The 20,810-nt window shown below is 40.8% G+C and overlaps 2 protein-coding genes across 4 annotated transcripts in view; one reads left to right on the top strand and one right to left on the bottom strand.

Moving 5' to 3' along the window:
- Positions 1-8,724, bottom strand: part of LOC144291778 (uncharacterized) — a 141,305-nt gene extending 132,581 nt beyond the window's left edge. Inside the window, exons 1-2 of the mRNA XM_077861552.1 lie at positions 7,497-8,724; positions 6,432-6,593 (exon numbers count right to left, since the gene is read on the bottom strand). Of these exons, the coding sequence (XP_077717678.1) occupies positions 6,432-6,493 (62 nt within the window). The 5' untranslated portion in view covers positions 6,494-6,593; positions 7,497-8,724. The remainder of the gene's footprint in view (positions 1-6,431; positions 6,594-7,496) is intronic.
- Positions 8,249-20,810, top strand: part of SPOPL (speckle type BTB/POZ protein like) — a 66,717-nt gene continuing 54,155 nt past the window's right edge. The window contains exon 1 of one of the 3 annotated variants that reach the window (XM_077861548.1): positions 8,249-8,543. The gene's annotated coding sequence lies outside the window, so the exon portion shown is untranslated. Of the gene's footprint in view, positions 8,544-12,809; positions 13,012-20,810 lie in introns of those variants that run through there. The other 2 variants (XM_077861545.1, XM_077861546.1) reach the window with 2 other exon arrangements.

Raw genomic sequence — 20,810 nt, forward strand, 5'->3', positions numbered from 1 at the left:
ATCATTACAAAATGAAAAGTTTACAATAGAAATAAAAATGATTTCATAAGGATTATGAAGGATTATGTGTGGTAATAGTCTTGCTCTGGAAATATCTAATGGTCACCTCAGTGTTTTTTGACTAGTTTTAGCCATGTTGTATCTTTTTTCTATCCTTTTAACATATTTGTCTTTATATATGAAGTGCATTTCTTGTAAGCAGCCTACAGTTAGTTGGATTGTGCCTTCAAATCCAATCAGATAATTTTACTGTTTTAATGGCAATGCTTAAACTATTTATATTTAATGTGATTATTTATATGGTTGTTTTCTATTTATCTTTGATAAATAGGTTCTTTGTTCCCCCTTTCCTTTTTTCTACCATCTTCTGGATCTTTTTTAATGAATTTGCTTTCTGCTTTGTTGGGCTATTCACTATATCTTTCTTTAGCTATTTTATTGCTTTATCTTTTCACAGTCTATGTTCAAGTGATAGTAAAACACTTAAGCTCTATAAAAACTCTAATTTCTCCCTTCCTGACATTTATGCTAATGTTATCATGCATTTTACTTATATGTATTAAAAGGACATTGTTAGTATTTTTGCTTAAACAGTAAATTATCTTTTAAAGGATTTGAGTAGGAAAGAAATGATATATTTAACTATATAGTCACCAATTCTGGAGTTCTTCATTCCTTTGTGTATTTTGTTTCCACTTAGTATTATTTTCCTTCTGCTTGACTAACTTCTTACATTTTTTGTAGTACTGGCAATGAATTCTTCTAGCTTTTATGTCTGAAAATATCTTTACTGTCATTGAAAAATATTTTAGCAGGACATGTAATTCTAGGCTGATAAGTTTTTTCATTACTTTAAAGATGCTGCTCCACTGTATTCTCACTTGGCATTATTTCCAATTTAAAAAAATTATTTTGTCTTATCTTTGTTGTTCTGTACATGTCTTTTATTTTTGGGTACTTGTAGCTTTCTCCTTTTCTATCGTCATTTTACATTTTGGTGATTATAGACCTTGCTGTAATTTTGTTCATGTTTCTTGTGGTTGGGTTTCATCGAGATTCTTCGATTTGTGGGTTTATCAAGTTTGGCAAGGTTCTGAATTTCTTCAAAAAATTTCTGCCCTACCCCTCTTTCTCTTGTGGAAACTCTAATTACTCATACCTTAGGCTCCCGCAACTCACCAATACTCTTTAATGTGGGGAGTTCCTTTTTCTCTGTGTGTTTCATTTTGGATGGTTTCTATTGCTATGCCTTCAAATTCTTATCATCTGTCACAACTAATTTGCTGTTAATTGCATCCAACCTATCTTTCATCCTAGATATTGTAGTCTTCATCTCTAGTAATTTGATGGGGGTCTTTTTTTTTAATCTCTACTTACCCTCTTTGAATATATAATATAATCACGAAAGTTTTGATGTCCATTGCTACTAATTACATCATCTGTATCAATTCTGGGACAGTTTTGACCACTTGGTTATTCTCATTGGGGGTTGTATTTTTCTATCTCATTGCATGTGTGGTAGTCTTTGATTGCATGCATATTTTGTGATTTTCATTTTGTTTGGTGCTGGATACTTTTGAATTCTCATAAAGCTTCTTGAGCTTACTTCAGGAATGATGCTAAGTTATTGGAAATAGATCCTTTCAGGTTTTGCTTTCATGGTTTGACAGATTGGGAGCGGTTCTGAGTCTAGAGCTAATTATCCCCTGCTAATGTAGCAAGACATTCTTGAGTAATCTACCCAGTGTCTTATGAACTATAAGTGTTTCTAGTCAGGCTGGAGGGAATGGGCATGATTTCTGGCCCTTTATTTTTTTATTATTATTTTTTAATTTTTTTAGATTTATTTATTTATTCATGAGAGACACACAGAGAGAGAGAGGCAGAGACACAGGCAGAGGGAGGAGCAGGCTCCATGCAGGTAGCCTGAGGTGGGACTCGGGTCTCCAGGATCACACCCTGGGCCAAAGGTGGCGCTAAACTGCTGAGCCACCCAGGCGCCCTTATTTCTGGCCCTTTATGTGCTCCACACATAGGTTATCTTTATTCCTTTCAGGGTCTCAGGTAGTTTCCTCACAGCATGTGCTGATCAAGACTTTGCTGAATATTTGACACTTGTACCAGTTGCGCATTGCCTATTTTCTTTCTGTGCAACTCCCTGCTTTTTGCCCCTCATCCCAGCAACTCTCACTGCCCTGATGTCCCTGGACTCTCACATCTGTTTCTTAAATTCCTGGTCTTAACTAGGCTTCACCTCAGCTTTCCTTCCATATGTCAGGGCCTGAAAACACTCTCAAGTTAGTACGCTGGGGCAATAGTAGGCCTCATCTCTTGTTTCTTATCTTCCAAGAATCATTGTCCTTTATTGCCTGATATCTAGTGCCTTAAAAAGCACTGTTTAAAGTATTTTATCTTTTTTGGTTTTGTTTCTTGTTTGTTTCGGTTGGAAGGAAGGTAGGAAGGTGAATTCAGACCCTGTAACTCCATCTGTGAGCTTTTCTTATGAAGCAGAGTTAGCAAGAAGGTCTCTGAAATGGTCCACGTCTTTTCTTCTTTATTTGATGAGAATGGGAAATTTGGCATCCACACTCACATTTTTTGTTTCTTAGATCTTAAAAATCAAAAACAAATGAAGCAAACACTGATACCACAGACAGATTCCTTCTCCAGAAACAAGAGAATTCCACTGTAGAAAACTCATTCATGGTGTGGTATGCTAGCCCAAACTTGTCCTGATAGTTTACTGATTCAATTTTCTCCACAGGGGTCTAATAGATGAGAACTTGCAGGGCAGATATAATATGTAATTTACCAGGGAAATGGCAGTGAATGTAAAGGTAGGCCTGATCCAGTAATTCAAATTTGGTAGTATGACAGCAAATAAGAGGGTCCTAACTTTCTGGCCCGATTTCATTGCACTGTCTTCATCCAAAACTCCCAGTATCTACCTCAATCATAAGACTTTTTATTGAAATACTCTATGAAAAAAAAATCCTTAAAAGAGCATTATTAATCATCAGAGGGCCCATCATCCCCCAAAGAAAGATTAACCAGAAGAATGCAAAATAGTAGATGAGGAAATGAATCTAATTCTCCTGAAGCAGTAAGTATTCTTTTTAACAGTCTTAGAGATGCTGTGTGTCCACAAGGTTAGCAATACACTCATGTCAAGGACAGTACATCTCTGTCTTCCCAACAAAAGTAGCCTTATCATTACAATCTGCTTCTCCTTGTTTTTTTTTTTTTTTTAAAGATTTTATTTATTAATGAGAAATACAGAGAGAGAGAGAGAGAGAGAGAGAGAGAGGCAGAGACACAGGCAGAGGGAGAAGCAGGCTCCATGCAGGGAGCCGGATGTGGGACTCGATCCCGGGACTCCAGGATGTGATCCTGGGCCCGATCCTGGGCCCAAGGCAGGTGCTCAACCGCTGAGCCACTCAGACATCCCTGCTTCTCCTGTTTTACAATCTGCTCTGGTCAATATTTCTGTAAGCTAGGAAGAAAGCTAACCAACACAGTTGGAGATGAGAAACCACTCTTAGAAACCTGTTGACAATATAAGCTAAAAAAGACATATTTGGAAAGCTAGAATCAATACTTTTAAAACAATAATTTCTATATTTTAAGTAGCTATGGTTTGCCTTCCAATGGTAATTTAATGATAATTAAGAGTATCATATTAGGAATTATAATAATATGAGGCTAGCCATGATGCTTATAAAATTCTAACTCCTACTGCTACTAAAGGCAATCTACACAAGTACAGACCCACAATGTTTGAGTCATAATATTAGTGAAATATTTGTTCCTACAAACACTTAATGAAGCCTTAAAGGACACTAAAAGATAGCAACATATGATAGATATAAAGTATTAGTGTTTTTAAATACCTAATATAAATAACAAAAGGATTAATTTTATGAAGAAAGCCCATCTTGGTTAGGTAGTCTAACCAGAAAACTAAGCAGGAAAATTAGTCTCTCCAACATAAATACTTTGTGAGATACATTGCTGCTGTGACAATAACTACTCACTTTCATTGCAAGGTTTATTGATCTCTTAAGTTATGTTTCATAGTTGCATTTTTAGAAGTCCTTCCCCATAGTCTTCTAGAAAGCCAAACTCCTTTATTTATTTTTAACAACTTAAATTAAAAAGAGGTGACATTTTCCCAAGTAGATTTGGTTAGATTAGTACTTTTGCTTCTCTCTTCTCCCAGGGGGACATTTGGCAATGTTTATAGAAGTTCTGGTTGTCAAAACTGAAGGGGAGGGTGCTACTGGCATCTAGCAGACAGATACAAGGATACCACTAAACATTTTACAGTGTACAGAATAGCCCCCTACAACAAAGAATTATCTAGTCCCAAATGTCAACAGAACTGAAATTAAAAAGTCATGTGTTAGATATGAAGCTATTAAACTTCAGCATAAATTCCAACTGTGAAATACCTTTGCTGAGACTTTTAAAATTACATTTGTTTTAAGAAAAAAATAACCACTCTTATTTACAGCTTTAAATAATCTCTTGCATTTGCTTAGCATTTTATCACTTACAAAATCCTTTCATGTTTTAATCTCATTTGTTCATAGCTCTGGTGAAGTCATCTTTTCTCTGTTTTACTACCAAGGGCCTGTTGTACAAGAAGAGGCTTAAGGATTCAAGCAAGGTTCCACAGATTCAAATTCTGGATGAAAAATCCAGTACTCCTTTTTGCTATCTTACAGTTATCACAGTCTTGTTAAGAACATTATATAAAAAGGAATTTAAAAATTAAAAAAAGCAAATAAATCATTGTGCATCCAAGGTGATACGACTCCAAAAGACAGGTGTCGTATGCTTTAAGGGTGGAAAGTGGCAGAGAATGGGGAATGGGTTGGCTATTTTGGGAGGTGGGAAGCAAGTATAGGAGATAAGAAGCGGAAAGAACAAAGACATTAGTCAAGTCATGAGGATACGCACAGACACATCCCAAGTTTAAAATGACCACTTCTTTGTGAAAATCATTCTTTCCTCTATAAAAAGGGTAAGATTCTTATAAAAACATAAAATGGACAAAGGTGCTGAATCCAACCAGAAAAGGAGAGACCACAGTCATTACTTCAAACAGAATTTGATATAAGGAATTCATTGTACAGGTGATGGAGAAACTGAGAGGAATCCAGGGATTAGCAACCACAGGAAGCCATAATAATTTGAAACAGGCAGGAGAGAGGAAACCGTATTGCCAGGGCCCAGGGCTGATTCTGTGGTAGGCTTGTCAAGCAGGGGATGAAACCTGGGAGGATACGTAATTGTTGCTGGAACAATGCCTGAGGAAGAAAGCGAGGGGGAGAAATACACTGGTTTCTCCCATTCTCCCACACTCCAGGCTCCTGACAGTGCTTTCTATTGGCTTAATTCAATAGGAAGCCAGCTGACACAGGGCCTGGGAAATAGCCAGGAGCTGTCTGAGATTTAGAGCACAGAAAAGCCAAAAGATGGATCTGAAGGACACAAGCTCAGAGCCATCACACTGTCCTGTGGGCATTTTCCCAATACAAGGACACCATAAATTAGTTCAAGGTATCAAATGATTATTCCAGTATTAAATCGTGTTTTCCTTTAAGGAAAAAACAAACAAAAAAACAAAACAAAACAAAAAAACAGATCTTAGGTCTATCCTGGACCCAATAAATAAGTTAACTAAAAATCAAACTCAGAAAAGGAATTTGACAGATGGAGCACAAAAACATTTTACATAAATATCTAGACCTAAATAATGACAACTTAGAGAAATAAGGATATATAAAAACAAAAAACAAAAAACCCCCTCTAATAGATGTTCAGAAAGGAAATCTGTGTGCACATAGTAGGCTCCACATTCAAAACAGAAGCAATTTCTTTCTGAGTTCTTGACAACATGAAAATAAAAACATTCATCACCTTTCCTCTCAAATTTGTAGCCTATAGGAGAACACAATTTTTAAAAGGCTGGCCTAATGTTCTTTCTGGGGAAAAAGACTGAGAAAGTAGACTAAAGAGGCCATAATGTATTACTGTAGGCTCTCCCTCTTAACTCGTTCACTATCTGTACTTAATATACATAATTTAATTTTAAGAAATATTTTGAAATTGCAGAATCACTACTATAAAATCAGAAATAATAGAAAGGAAAAACTAAATTTCTAATGGTTCTTTCAGCTAAGTAATGGTTAAATTTAGAAGAGATATAATCCAGGGTAATTACTGGGATATTTGGTTTCTTGTGCAGACTCTCAATCTGCAATAGTCAATGATTAGAAAAACCTCCAGAAAAGTGTAACAGTGATGCTGTTGTTAACTGAGGCATAAAAGTCCTCCTTTACGGAATGAGATAACTAAAGCAGATAAATGTGAACAGGTACTTTAAGTACAAAAATGTAAAGTATGATTCCTGGAAGCTATCATACCTCAGACACAAGTGGTCATCCCTGGTCAGTCCCAGCAGACAGGGTAAGACTGAAGCATCCATATGCAGTACTGGATCTGTCTCTTTGAGTGGAGGAGCCACCAGAGAGGTGGATGCAGCTGCAGATTTATGAGAGTCCAGTGTGCAGAGAACATCCTCATAGCTACAGGGTCAAGCAAACAAATGCCATAGTCAAAAGCTATAGTCTCCTAAGGGGAGGAGGCTTTAAGATTGTAACAGTGGGCCCCCAGTGGTAGGAGCACTGTGAAAGCAAACGTGGGGTCTTGTGATGCTGTGAAATCCCAGCAGGCCAGCTGGCATTTGGAATAAAGGGAGTGTCTGTGTAAGCAGCTCGAATAAAAGGTGAGTGACCGAGTCAGGGGATCAAACAGAGAAGCCCAGTTATCAAAAACTGGAAAAGAAAAAGATTTAAGTGATAATGGAAGGTAGAGGGAAGGCGTGAACCTGAATCCAGTGTGGAAGTGCTTATGTCCTTCCCACCCAGAGCCAGTTTTTTTTTATTTTTTTAATCATTTTAAGGCTCAGGTTCTAACTAAAGGCACAGCCCCTAGAGCCCATATGCTTTTCCAGGTTTTATCAAATTACGAGCTGGAAAAAAATATCTTGGCTCTAAAATATACAGAAAACTGCAAAATGAGATTAATAAATATTTCAAGAGGAAAATTATATGAATCTTTCATTTTGCATAGCCAAACATTGTATTTTTCATCTGAGATATGACTATATTTGACAGGATGTGGAATAAGGCCTCTAATAGAATATCCAGGGATTATGTAGCCCTTTAGTTGGCCCTTCTTTAGCCTCCCATAGTCCAGGCAGGGATGGTCAAGAGGGTGTTAGAACTTCAGCAAGGAAGGGCAGGCAAGAGGAAGGCAGAAACCCAAATCACCAAAGCCAGAAATGTGGGGGTGGGGAAGAGAGGGAGGCTTAGGGAAAGGGTATCTGAGACATATGCAGAGGTTGGGCTTGACTGGGTGCTGGGAGGTACAACACAGTGTCCCTGGAGATGGCACAGTCTAGTTTCTAATTTTGGAAATGGTCATACCAGGGTTTCCAAACTGGCAGGCAAGCTGGCAGCAAAGGACACTGAATAGTAGAGAACCATCTGGAGGCAGGTGGCCACTCAGTGTTATGGAGGGGTATGAATGCAAACTTGGCAAAAGCTAGACAGCAGGGCTTAGTTTCTAAAGTTTCTAAACTTAGCTTCCAAAGGGGCAAGAGGCAGAAGAAAGGACTGAGTCAGAGAACTCAGTCCTTCTAAAGGACTAAAAGTAGAGCAGTGAAAATCAGTGAGTCAAGGAACACTGAGACACAGAAGTTCTAAGGCTCCCAAGTTCACCTAGTGTGATTGGCCACTGGGCAATCCCAGGAACACTGCTAGAACATTTCCTCCAATGGGACCTCTAGGACTTCTAGATTGGAAGCAGGCCCCAATTCTATATGCCTCCTCCTTGAGGGGAGGGGTTTCATAGTCTAAGTGAAACAGGACATCATCTGAGATTACTCTGGAGGGAGGGAGGGCCCCTTATTGTGTCCAGAGAAAATGACCATGGAGCGGTTACTTCTCAAATCAGAGTCAGAGGAGAGTGAAGTGAATAGATTCCAATTTTCAGGGAGAAAGCTAGAGAGACAAGGAACCACCCAGTGGGCTTGGCAGGGGCAGTTTTTTAAATAAACTCCTCTAGCCAGAAATCATCCTCATATAGGCAGCAGGGTGTGTCTCTCTGGGAGGGGACCAAAGACCCTGACCCGGGGACATTGTGATGACTGAGCAGAGATAAAAAGAGGAGGAGACTGAGCAGCTGTACCTCTAGAGCCATTTGAGGCTGCTGCAGAGGCTGGTGACCTCGGGCTGGAGAGCACAGTGGAGAGCGTTAGGCTTCTCCTGGGACTATCTCCAAGGTCCAAGATCAACCACAACTTCTCGGGTTACCCGACAGCAGGGCAGGGCCAGGGCCAGGGCCAGGGCCCCAGCAGAGGAGAAAGAGCTTTTACCTAGCCAAGCTGAAGAAGAAAGAGGTCATCATGGACTACTAGATCATGGCAGCAGCAACCGCCTGGATCCTGGCACACTAAAAGATTTCCAGCAACTGTAAGTGACCTTGATGAGAATGAGTTCTCACAGCATGCCTGGAGGGATGCTGTAGGGGCTTTGGATAAACTTGTCAAAGAGATTATTTTTGTTGTTTTTATCCCATTCCATTGTAAACAGAAAACTTGTAGATAGGGTAACCAAGATCTTTTCCAAGACGATTTATTTTTTATTTTATTATTTTTTTATTATTTATTTATGATAGTCACACACAGAGAGAGAGAGAGAGAGAGGCAGAGACACAGGCAGAGGGAGAGGCAGGCTCCATGCCGGGAGCCCGACGTGGGATTCGATCCCGGGTCTCCAGGATCACGCCCTGGGCCAAAGGCAGGCGCCAAACCGCTGCGCCACCCAGGGATCCCTCCAAGACGATTTATTGCCTAGGTAGAGGTATTGCCATTTCTCATTCACTGGGTATTAGTGATCCAGAATCTAGGGATAGCTAATGTTTTAAGAGCCTCAATAATATTTCAAGACTGATTAAAATTAATATTTGATTGAATGGTTATAAAACGTTAACAGTATGCCAACTAATGAACTGCAACTCAGCTCGTACTCTTCACATGGTGATAAAAGAGAAATAGCAAAAATCATCTTACAGTAGACCCCACAGATTATCCAAAGGACCAAAGCATTAAATATATGAATGCACATTTAATTTAAAACAATAGTATACTGAAATATTTGAAATAATGTGGCTGGGGACATGAAAATAAAGGTGCCAAAGAGGGACCTAAACAAAGGACACAAAAATGATCCTGTTCTCAAGATTCTAGGTGGGCCCCATCTCAGTTTTCTGGAAATGCCTTTTGAACGTTAAGTACATCAAACTTGCAGGCTCTTTCTTGCTATAGGCATCATTGCACAAGGGTTGTAGGTATAATTCTAAAGTTTTCAGATCCGTAATGAGTATCATATAATGCAAAAGTATTACAAAACTAGGAATTCATATGCAAGGCAAAAAGCCAGAGAGAGAGAAATGGAGATATGAGAAAATAAAATTATCCATAAAATAACTCACAAGTTATTAAAGAGCTTTAGTGTTTTCCAAGTAAAAGACCTAAAATTTAAAACTGTGTAAAATAATTAGCAACCAAGTTGTTCTTTCCATATAAATTCCAAAAGCTAAATGTTATTTTAAATGTCTGGTCACACGTGTTAGTTTATGGAATTAAGGTCGGAGTTTGTTTCCCTTATAGAAGATTTAAGACAGGAAGGGATAATGGTTAGAAAAATATGGGGAAGCCAGCTCACTAGGAGAGGAGAGCCTGGTGGACACTGGGAAGGATGGGGTATAAGCAAAATGTCCCGGGAAATACAAGAGTACTTCATGTAGGATTCATGAAGGATATTATGTTTGCTAAAAAGCATACTGCCACTTTCTTGACTAACAGAAAAATGAATTTGTGAACTGTTTGCCATGGCACGCTGTAGTTTTTTTGATAGCTAGAATTGGAAAATGATAGCACAAAACAGGTGGTGGTATGGAAGGCAGTGAGTCCATTGTCTGTACCCGGTCATGAAATGGGAGCACCTGTGATTTTAATTTAGAAAAGAGAACTAAAATGCTGCAGTCACTAAAATATCAAAGTGGGATGCTTGGTTGGCTCTCCAGATCAGCCTCATAGAGTTGGGTCAGGAAGATCCAAAGTCTAGTCCTCATTTATGCTCATGAAAGAGAGTGGCTCTCCTGATCTTTATAAACTGCCAACCTATTAATTACAGTAAGTAGGACTTCCAAGTCTTACACTGAGTGTGAATGGTTTTCTACAGAAAACTGGCAGTGAACAGAAAAAGGAGTATCAAAAGTTTCTTGGTGTCTAAGGAGTTGGAACACCCTAACAGTTAATGCCTTAAGCAATGCAAACCTGATAAATGACTGGTGGAAGCACACCACCAGTGTGTGCTCTACACCAGTGATAAAGCTGTTACTTCTTTATATAGTTATAAAAATCAGTTACGGCAGCAATAAACTATAGCCTATAGTAGTCTACTTTTCCAATAGGTATCCAGTTAAGTTCTAAATCAAATCAAGAAAGGTAGTTCTTTAGGGTATTGGTATCATAGTACCGAACTTTAATCCAAGCTTATTGACCAGAGTCATCCTTTACTTTGCCAAACCATCACAATTTTATTAGCGTTAGTTATAAGCCGTATTTACTCTTAGTATTACCTTATCAATGGATAAAGTCACCAAGAAAAAGAATGGTATGTCCTCACTCTGCAAAAAGATCAAGCCTAGGGAAAGGATTCTATTAGAACATCCTGATGAGCTATTTGACATTCTTATGGTGGAACTAGAACCCTGTTAAATGTCAAGGGTCACCCAAGTACTACTCATTTCTTAATTAAAAAATCGACCTCAAGGATTTATTATAATTTGATTGCCTGAGTATATTACATCAGTGCCTAAGAATGATTAGTGGAAGAGATGGTAGGATATAATTTAAGGGGTTGAAAGAGCTAAAAGGCCTGGACGGGAAATCATACACAATGTCCACTGTTTCTGTCACATATCATAAAGTTAACAGTCCAACAATGGGTACAGCAAATCGTTTTAACTGTACTTTCTTTTTAAAAAAGATTTCATTTATTTATTCATGAGAGACACAGAGAGAGGCAGAGACACAGGCAGAGGGAGAAGCAGGCTCCATGCAGGGAGCCGGAAGTGGGACTCGATCCCGGGACCCCCGGGTCACACCCTGGAAGGCAGGGGCTAAACCGCTGGGCCACGGGGGCTGCCTTAACTATACTTTCTTACGTTTTGGAGAATTTCGCATTGCTATTTCCTCTCCCCACCAGTCCCTAGCCCACTAATGCTCACTTTTACACTTCTGCTTTTTAAGCCTTGGCTAAGGCCATTTTGGATTTTATGGTTATGCTGATCTTTTTTTTTTTTTTTTTTTTCTGAAACTCCTTAGCACTGGTCGTATCCCTCGCTTGTTTTTTGCGTGTTAAATACACGAATAATACAAAGTACTATTGATTTGAAGCGAGGGAGATCTGCTTTCCCAGTGTTCAAACTCCATTTACCCTTGAACGAGATACTTCTTATTGCTGATCCTCAGTTGCTCTTATCTGTGAGGTGCGAATCATCTCTACCATGAAACTGGAAAGTTGTTGGGAAGGGGGGGGTGGGGGAGTGATTTTTAAAAGATCATACGAGTGAGTCTGTGCTTTCAGGGCTCAACACCTAGTGAAATAACAAAATGCTTTTCTTCCATCTCTCTCTGTCTCCCGTTCTTAGGAAAACGGGTAAACAGTTGACTGGTGCTCAGTTTAAAAAAACTGAAAGGAACTGGGAGTGGGGGAGGGTCTTTAAATGATACTCGTGCCTGCACTGGTCCCTCAAAGCTCTTTAAATGAGAATATTCTCGGATCTCCGGGTGGCTCAGCGGTTCAGCGCCTGCCTTTGGCCCAAGGCCTGGATCCTGGGGTCCCGGGATCCGGTCCCACGTCGGGCTCCTGCATGGAGCCTGCTTCTCCTTGAGTCTCTCAAGAATAAATAAATAAAAAAAAAAGAGTATTCTTGTCAGCTAGAGCAAGTTCTCTCTCACGAGTGCTGAAAAATGTTGCGCCCTCCGTCACCTTTCTCTGCACTCCGGGAGGCGGTCTCCTCTGTGCGGGCGGCGCCTCAGCTGCAGCGCCAGTAGCCGACGAGGGGTCCCGGGACGCCGCCTCAGCTGCGCTTCGGCCGCCGCCGCCCCCGCTCCCGGGCCTGAGGCCCGCGTCCTCCATCCAGGACCGTCCCGGGTGGCCTCTGCTCCCGCGGGACACCGTCCGCCGCTGCCTCGGGCCGCTTCGCGGAGGTGGGAGCTCGCCACGGAGCTTCAGTAAAAGTTGCGCGGTGGCCTCCCAGCCCAGCACGGCCCCGAGAATCACCGAGAACCGGCTGCCGCCCTTCGCGCCCCTCGTCCACCGACTGAGGCATCCCCGGCGGGCTTTTGAGGCGAAGTTCGCCGCCGGGCGCAGGGGCGGACCCCGGGGAAGGGGAGCGCCCCGTCCTCCCCACGGCCGCGCGGCGGCTCCCAAAACCCGGCGGCGGATCCCGGCGGCCGGAAGTGCCCGGCGCGGGGGGGAGGGAGCAGGAGCCGGGCGAGCCCACGCCGCCGCCGCCGCCGCCGCCGCCGCCGCCGCGCGCACGCGCCCTCGCGCGCTGGGGCTGGGGCTGGAGTCGCAACTCGGAAGCCGGAGCCCGGACGGGCCCGGGGCCGGGAGGGGGGGGGGGCGCGCTGCGCGGGGGCGGGAGCAGCGGAGGCGGCCGCCCCTGGCGGCGGGTCTGTTTATCCCGGGGAAGAAGTTTAGGAGCGGGAGATAGGAAGGAGGGCGGGCCGCGGAGGAGGGATGCGGCTCGGTGGAGGCGGCCGCCACAGGGACTCGCCGCCATCACCTCCGCCGCCGCCGCCGCCGCCGCCTCAGCGCCAGAGGAGCCGCCGCCGCCGCCGCCGCCGCCGCCCCGCGCGTCCGGGTAGGTCCCCTCCCCCGCCGAGGTCCTCGCCGCGCCTCCGTCCCCCGCGCCGTCGCCCGCGGCGCTTCCGACCCTCCGGCGCTGCAGGGGGGCGGCCCCGGAGCCCCTGGCCCCGGAGCCCCGCTCCCTCGGGGCTGCCTCCCGCGCCCGCCGCTCGGCCCCTCCCCCGCCCCTCCCCCGTCTCGCCCCCCCCCCCCCCATCGCGGAGCAGCCGCTGCTCCCCGAGCCTCGCCCCTCCCCTGCCGCGGGCTCCCGCCCCTCTACCTGGTGCCTCCGCGCGCCCGGGGATACCTACCTGTTTCCTTTCCCAGCCGGAGCTCTGCCCCGTCCCCCTCCCCCAGCGCTCCCCCCCCCCCCCCCCGCCCCGCACCTTTCACCCCCGACACGTGTCTGTGAAGTTACCCCGTGAGCCCGTTTGGGGGCGCGTCCTCCACTCCAGCCGGCCCACCCCGTGCCTGCTGCGGGGTCGTGCCCTCCACCTTCCCCGCGCTCTGGCCGCCCCCTCACAGATGCTCCCTCGCGTTCACCAGCTCGCGGCAAACTAACTCTGCGGCCCAGGGCCCAGGTGTCCCCGGTCCCCTCTCCCGAGTCTGTGCACTGAGTAAAGGGGAGACACGGTGGTCGCCTTCTTCTCAGAGCAGTGAGACCCAGTAGAAATAAGGTCGACCTTTTCGCTTATCCTAACTTTTGGCTTCTCTCTCCGTGAACTGTGTCATTCAGCCATACTTTTTTTTTTTTTTTGGAGGCTTTGTCTGTATTTGAATAATCCTGGGCCTAGATTGTTCCATCATACTTGTTTTCCCCAGTTTTTCCTTACAGCTGAATCCACTATTTCTTAGACAGGAAATTTGAGTAATAAAAGGTTTATACCTTGGAAAATTACATCTCTGCTGCCATAATGGGAAAAGTGGAATATTTCAAATTATCATCCTGTTATTCTTGGGAGAAATGGTGCCTGGTGGTTAAGAGCTCGGATGTAACTCAACTGCCAGGATCTAAACCCCTGCTTTGCCAACTACCAGCTCCGGCCTTGGGCAAGTTATTTAATCTCTCTGTGCCTCAGTATTCTTACAGCTATAAAATGGGGCTAGTGATATACTTGATAAGATGATGGTGATAAGAGCATAACTTACGCAGGTAAAATACAACAGTTCCTGGCACCTGGGAAGTGCTTGGTAAATGTTCTTCATCATCATCCCTTAGCTTTACTGGGTTTGGCTATTGGTAGATTAATTTTGAGGAAGAAAGATGGACCTAGGAGGCTACTTTTTGCTCTTCTCATTTAACACCTTTTTTTTGATGTTATGATTCATATTTTGTATTGCAAAAATCCATTCCTCCTTGTGTGAAAAGTGCAGAATTGTAGCTCCCTATTTTCAGGTAAGTTTCCAGGCCCCAAGCAGGTCGGTCCCAGCTTCAGGTAATCCTTAACATTTTGTATTTGTTTTGAGAATAAATGAAATTGAAATATATAGCGGGTTTATCATAGTAGCAAAGGAGGGTTTTATGGATAAAAGTTTCAGTATGCTGCTAATTAAATAATTAAAACTGATTATTCTCATCAGTCTCTTATGTTGAAGAGCTTGGCTTCACTCAAAAGACTGGTAGCTTTTCTCTCTCAACGTATTATGTTTATGAATATGACTGTGCCTTGATATTTCCCCAAATTTCACTCACTCTTTTAAAACCCTGACAGTTGGGACACCTGGGTGGCTCAGCGGTTAAGCTCCTGCCTTTGGCCCAGGGTACGATCTTGGAGTCCTGGGATCGAGTCCCTCGTCAGGCTCCCTGCATGGAGCCTGCTTCTCTCTCTGCCTGTGTCTCTGCCTCTCTTTCCGTCTCTCTCATGAAAAAAATAAACCTTTTTATTTTTAAAAAAGAAAACAAACAAAAAGAAAACCCTGACAGCTCTTGCCATATCTGCTTACCTCCTGTGTATTCCATGACAATTCCATTAAAATCCAAATCGGTACTGCTTAGTTTAATAACGTTATAAATAGTGACGTATGCAACTATCAAAATAAAGATGTTTTCCCGCATATAGCTTAAAATCCTGTTTTGTGTCACCAGTGAAACGTACTCCAAACTTTGAGTGACAGTACCTTTGCGTATGCTGTTCTCTGGCCTAAAATAACCTCTGCTCTTTTCCCCACATATCCAGATTCTACCTATCTTTCACATAGTTTCTGCCAACACTGCTTTCTTTGTCTTTTAGCTTTCCTGTTGTCTGTATTCTGCATTTTTGGCTTTGAATGGTGTAAGCCCTGGTTCAAGAAAAATGACTCCTCCCCTAGAGTAAGACTTTGAAAGTTTGTAGGAACTTTGAAGGGGGTGGAATGAAATTGACATTCAGCATCTTCTCTGTGCTGAGCACTCTTCCATTGATTTTGTACATATTCTTTCTAAAATTATTTAATGAGCACTTACTTCATGCTAGGCATTGAGGATACACAGGAGCAGCCCTTCTGGGCCAAGAGTTCTAGTGAATATCAAGCCCTAATTGCTCTAAGGTATCCAAGGCATATAATGAATTAACTCCTCTCTTATGGACCTGAAATGGTACTAGCTTTGTACATTGAGAGAACTGAGTAAATAATCACTTAAGTCAGTTTCTATTTAGGGCTTAATTTTTGGAGAAAAGCTCCATCAGAGAATAATAATATGGAATCTGCTTTTTTGTAATTTATTTTAATGTGGCACTGACAGACAATAAGCAAGTAAGCAGGTAAAATTGTTTTATTAGAGAGTAGTGGTAATATAAAAGGTAATGGTAGTCACTAACACTTAAAAAACACTGTGCCACGCACTGTTTCAAATAATTTAGCATCTTGTTTAAACCTCATAACTATCTCTTGAAGAAGGCTTTATTATATCTCTTTCACAGATAAGGAACCTGAGAAACTGAGACATTATTTGACTTCCATAAAATCACACAGATTTATAAGTAATGGAGCCAGATGATATTGGGTAATCTATTACTTTTTGTTGCCTCTCAGATCTTCCAGTTCCTGTTGGTTGCTTTAGGCAAAGTTCTTCACCTTTCTGGGTAAAGAAAAAAAAAAATTCTGACAGTGAAGTTTCCTTTTTTAGGTTGTTTAGAGAAGTAAAGGAGATGTAGCTTTTGTGAAGCACATAGTAAGTGCACAGACTTATCCCAAGTCTTAAGTATGACTAGATATTGAAGGCATTTGCATTTTGGTGGTCCTGCTCACCATTATGTTTCCTGACATAGATTTATTCAACTTAGAAAAGTTTATTGAACAAATAATATGTGCCAGGCACTCTGCTAGGCTCTGGTAATGTGTGTTAATGGAAAGAATGTACCTGTATTCTTGGAAGCAAAAGCTATTGGAATAAAGATACTAGATAGCTAATTACAAAAATAATAATTAAAATTATGATAATTGCCACAAAGGACACTTAATATTAAGCAATGAAAACCTACTAATGTATCAGGAAATTCTCCTCTGGACAAATGACTTTTAGGTTAAATCTGAAGGATTAACGAGTTACTCAAGTAATGTTGGCAATTTCAGCTTTCTAGAACTGAAAAGCTGGGTGATGCAAAATGAGATTAGAGCAGATCACAATAGTCAATCATTGCTAAGCATTTTTACTTAAATTCTGGCAGTGGGAAGCCACTGGATAATGTTAAGCTGAATAAGTTACTTAGATTTTTACTTTAAAAATATACTTGACTCCTCTGCAGAGGGCACATTGGAGAAAGGCAAGTATAAATGCAGGGAAACCAGTTAGGCTAGGGGTTCTCAAACTTATCTGTGGAGAAGGACCTGTTTTGGTTTGGTTTCGATTGGTTTCTAACCTGTACTGGTACTTTCATGAGGCAGAAAAAAATGGATGTTGTGGCAGTTGTCAAATTGCTGTACAAATTTCTAAATACTTCTTTTAGATACTGTATTTACCTTGTTTCAGACCAGTAACAGTTCATGGATGACTCTTGGTCTGCAGACCACACCTTTGAGTAGAATTGAGTTCAGCTAATATAGTACTGTAGGCAAGAGATGATGGAATCTTGGTCCAGTATGGCAGGAATAGAAAGTAGCTAGATTAAAGGGGGGGGGGGTAATTTGATAGGATTTGGTGATAAATTAGATTAAAAGGTCTAGAGAGAAAAGGCAGAATTTCTAGGGTTGACGATTCTTGTGACTAACAGAGAATACTGGGGAGAAAAGCAGCTTTTTTGTTTTGTTTTTTGTTAATTTCTGGGAAGCAAAGAGAGTATTGATCATAATTCATTTGGGAATCCTAAGTATATGGCTTACAATTGATATCTTACTGTGACAGATGGGGAATGAGATTGCCCAGGGAGAGAGATGATAAAGGGATATAGTAGTCCCCTGTGAATTTTCAACATTTAAATTTTGGTAAAAAGACATGTAGCAAAGGAGACTGAAAAGGTATAGCCAGTGTTGGGAAGAAATTTTCCTTGACATCACTGAAGCCAAGGCAATAGACAATAGGCTATTTGAAAAAGGAAGGAGTGGATCATCAAGTATGTCAGCTATGTTGAATGAAACTGAGAACTCAAGTGGACAACTAAAAAGTACTCTTTGGATTAAGCAACATGAAGAAAATTTTATTATTTTTATTTGTTTAGGTAGTTATTGGGGGCAAGGGGCAGAGGGAGACAGAATCTTAAGCAGGTTCCATGCCCAGAATATGGAGCCTGACACCAGGATCTCAGGATCATGAGACTGAGCTAAAATCCAGAGTCAGACACAACCTGCTGAGGCACCCTGCAACATGAAAATTTTATATTTCTCAGTAGTCTATCCATAAACTAGTTGATGATGAAATTTGTTTAAATCTGCCAAAGCAACAATCCCAAATTTAGGACAAAATTATCATATCTATAATATGAGCCATCTTCCTAACTCAATTTAGACTCTATTTCTATTTATCACCATGTAGATATTCTATAAGCATCTCGGATTCTTTCTACAACTCATTCATTCAGAACATACTCAGGCAGAATGTTTTTAAAGAACTATTATTCATCAGGTATTGAATATTAAACTTCTAGAACTGTGACTAAACTTAAGAGACTAAGGGCATTGGACAGTTTAAATATTGTTAGTGTGATTAGTGCTGTCATTGCAGCTTATTCAGGTTGCCTTGGAAGCACGGAGAAGAGGCATCAGGGAAGGCTTCCTAAGAAAAATGACACTTGACTCTTTCTGAAAGACAAGAAGAGAGGTGGAGAGGGCAGTGCAGTGGTGGAGTAGTTTAAAGAAATGATACTTCAAGTATTTTGAAAGCATGCAAAGGCAAGGGATTGGGGCTCCAGCATATGCATGGTAGATTGTGCCGTTCAAAAATTTTTCTCTTGCACTTGTGTACCTCTTTCTGTGTGCCATTTTAATTAATATCACTACCCATGTGGACACCAAATATGGAGACACCTATGAATATCTTCAAAAGTTGAAGATTAGTCTTTGTTGTAGCATTTCTTTTCAAGGTGATGTTTTATTTTTATTGGCTAACTTTATATATTACATCCATACTATTAGAATCATTAAGTAATTGATTAGCATAACTCAAAAAAATCTTGGTTATGTTTTCATTTTTTTTTTTTTAATGGGAGAAATGTAATGCATACAAACTTTTTCTGAAACTTAGTTAAAAATGAAGGCTTTGGTAAGGATTTTAAGAGTTTACTACTAAACCTCAGGTATATGGTTATTCATAGTGCTTTTGGACTCCATAGAATAAGAACAGGCCCCTGATACCATAAATACTATTTTAGATAGTTGTCTAAATGTCCCTGGATTTACTCTCTTGCACTATAGTAGGACACAGGTCATCTGCAGGGATTACTTTTCTGAAGAGCACTGTGGTTGGCAAAAACTTATTGGCAAGATAAAAAAAAAAATAGTGTGTTAAAAGGGAAAATGAAGTTAAATGGATTTTAAAGACACAGTAAAGGAGTAAAGGTTCTAGAATTTGTCTGCTTTAAAATAAAAGGGGAATGGGCATTATCAAAATTTGCTTCTGAATTCAGTGAGTTATTATAGAAATGTTAACTCTGATTGGCTAAGGCAGTCTCCTTTAAATTTTGTTAGGAAAATTGTAGCTCTTACTTAAAGTTTATTTTTATTATTTAATATCTTTTGTTCTTGCCTTCTCCCTGGTTTTTGTTTCCTTAAATCTTACTGAATCTTGCGTAGCAACTGTATATATTTCATGTATTGCTATGGTTCTTAGAGGCATACCTTTTGAGGCCTCCTATTTATACATATATGTAGAGCTCTGATGTTCTGTATGTTCTAAAGGAGGACAGAATAATTATTAGCATTATATTTTGAATCGTGTTCTATAACTACTGTATGTGAAACAAAACTTTACATAAGTTAAAGATAGCAAATAAAATTATTTACAAATATAAAATGGTGTTACCTCAAACCATGATTGCCATAGGTTGTTTATACACCAAAAGCAACTGTGTGATGGAAGTGATTCATCCGTGCAGTATGAGAAAATATATAAGAAATGTGAGAAAATTCGTGCAGTGTGCTGAGAAAATACTCCTTTGAGATTGTTGTATTTACTCTCATTCTTTATTAGATATGAGAATAAATAGGAATGACAATTTAAAAAGAGTTGCTTTACTCTCCTATTAAGTAATGCAAGATCTCAAAGGTTGTAGTATGATTTAAAAGTAGTATGATGCTTTTAAAATACTATTTGAGATTAGTTAGCAAAGAAGAAACTATTGTTTCCTGTCTGGACATGTTTTTTGAAGGAAATTTAACAGTTCTTTATTGTGTGTATATGCATTTGTACTTCTCCCACCACCCCTCTCCCTCAAGGTAATTAAGCGATTTTAAGGTAAAGAGTGCAATAGATTCAAGGCGCTTTACTCGGTTGTAATTTGGATACAATTTTTGTTTTAGTGGGAAATTTCCCTGAAAGGTAGTTTTCATCCTGGAAGTCACACACACACACACACACACACACACACACACACACACAATCATTGAATATGAGTTCATTCTGAAGTATCAACATAGGAAGCTACAAAATAATTAAAAATCAATTGAATTTGATTTAATTAAAAACTTCGGCAATTTTTAGTATCAGTTTAAACCTTTTTTAGTTATTCCGCATGGCATTTGAGCTTCAAGTTTAATATGTCCAGTTTTGTTAGAGCTCAAGTGGGCAGACACTAAGCAAATTTGTCATTTCTGATTGCATTAAAAGTGTATTATTTATTTATTTTTGAGAGAGGGGGGCTAAAGGAAAGGGAGAGAATCTTAAGCAGGCTCACTCCTAGTGCAGAACCTGCCATAGGGCTCCATCTAAGGACCCTGAGATGACCTGAGCTAAAAATCAAGAGTCAGACGTTTAACTGGCTGAGCCATTCAGATGCCCCTAAAGTATATTTTTTAAAACTTGAAAATATTTTTTTCATGTATTTTATCAGTGACATTTGAGAAACTGGCTTGAATCAAGTGGTATTTGGGAGTACCTTGATTTATGTTTTAGTCTTGATGATTTTTATTTTCTCAAGTATCTTATTTTCACTGTTTTATTTGTGTGCTTCCCCCCATAGCAAATCACTTATCAATGAAAGTTGCATCATTGAATTGTATAACAAAATCTGCATTTCTTTCTCACAAAGTATAATCAAGTTTATTTGAATATGGGCCTGAGAAACTAGCAACTTACTATAGTGTAAAGGTATTTTCATAGAATTTTCTCATAGATTTTCTCAAAGAACTGCCCTTTTTAAAGCATTTGTACCCAACACTGTCAAATACATTTAGAAAATAATCTCA

The sequence above is a fragment of the Canis aureus genome, chromosome 20 (genome assembly GCF_053574225.1).
Source record: "Canis aureus isolate CA01 chromosome 20, VMU_Caureus_v.1.0, whole genome shotgun sequence".
NCBI lineage: Eukaryota > Metazoa > Chordata > Mammalia > Carnivora > Canidae > Canis > Canis aureus.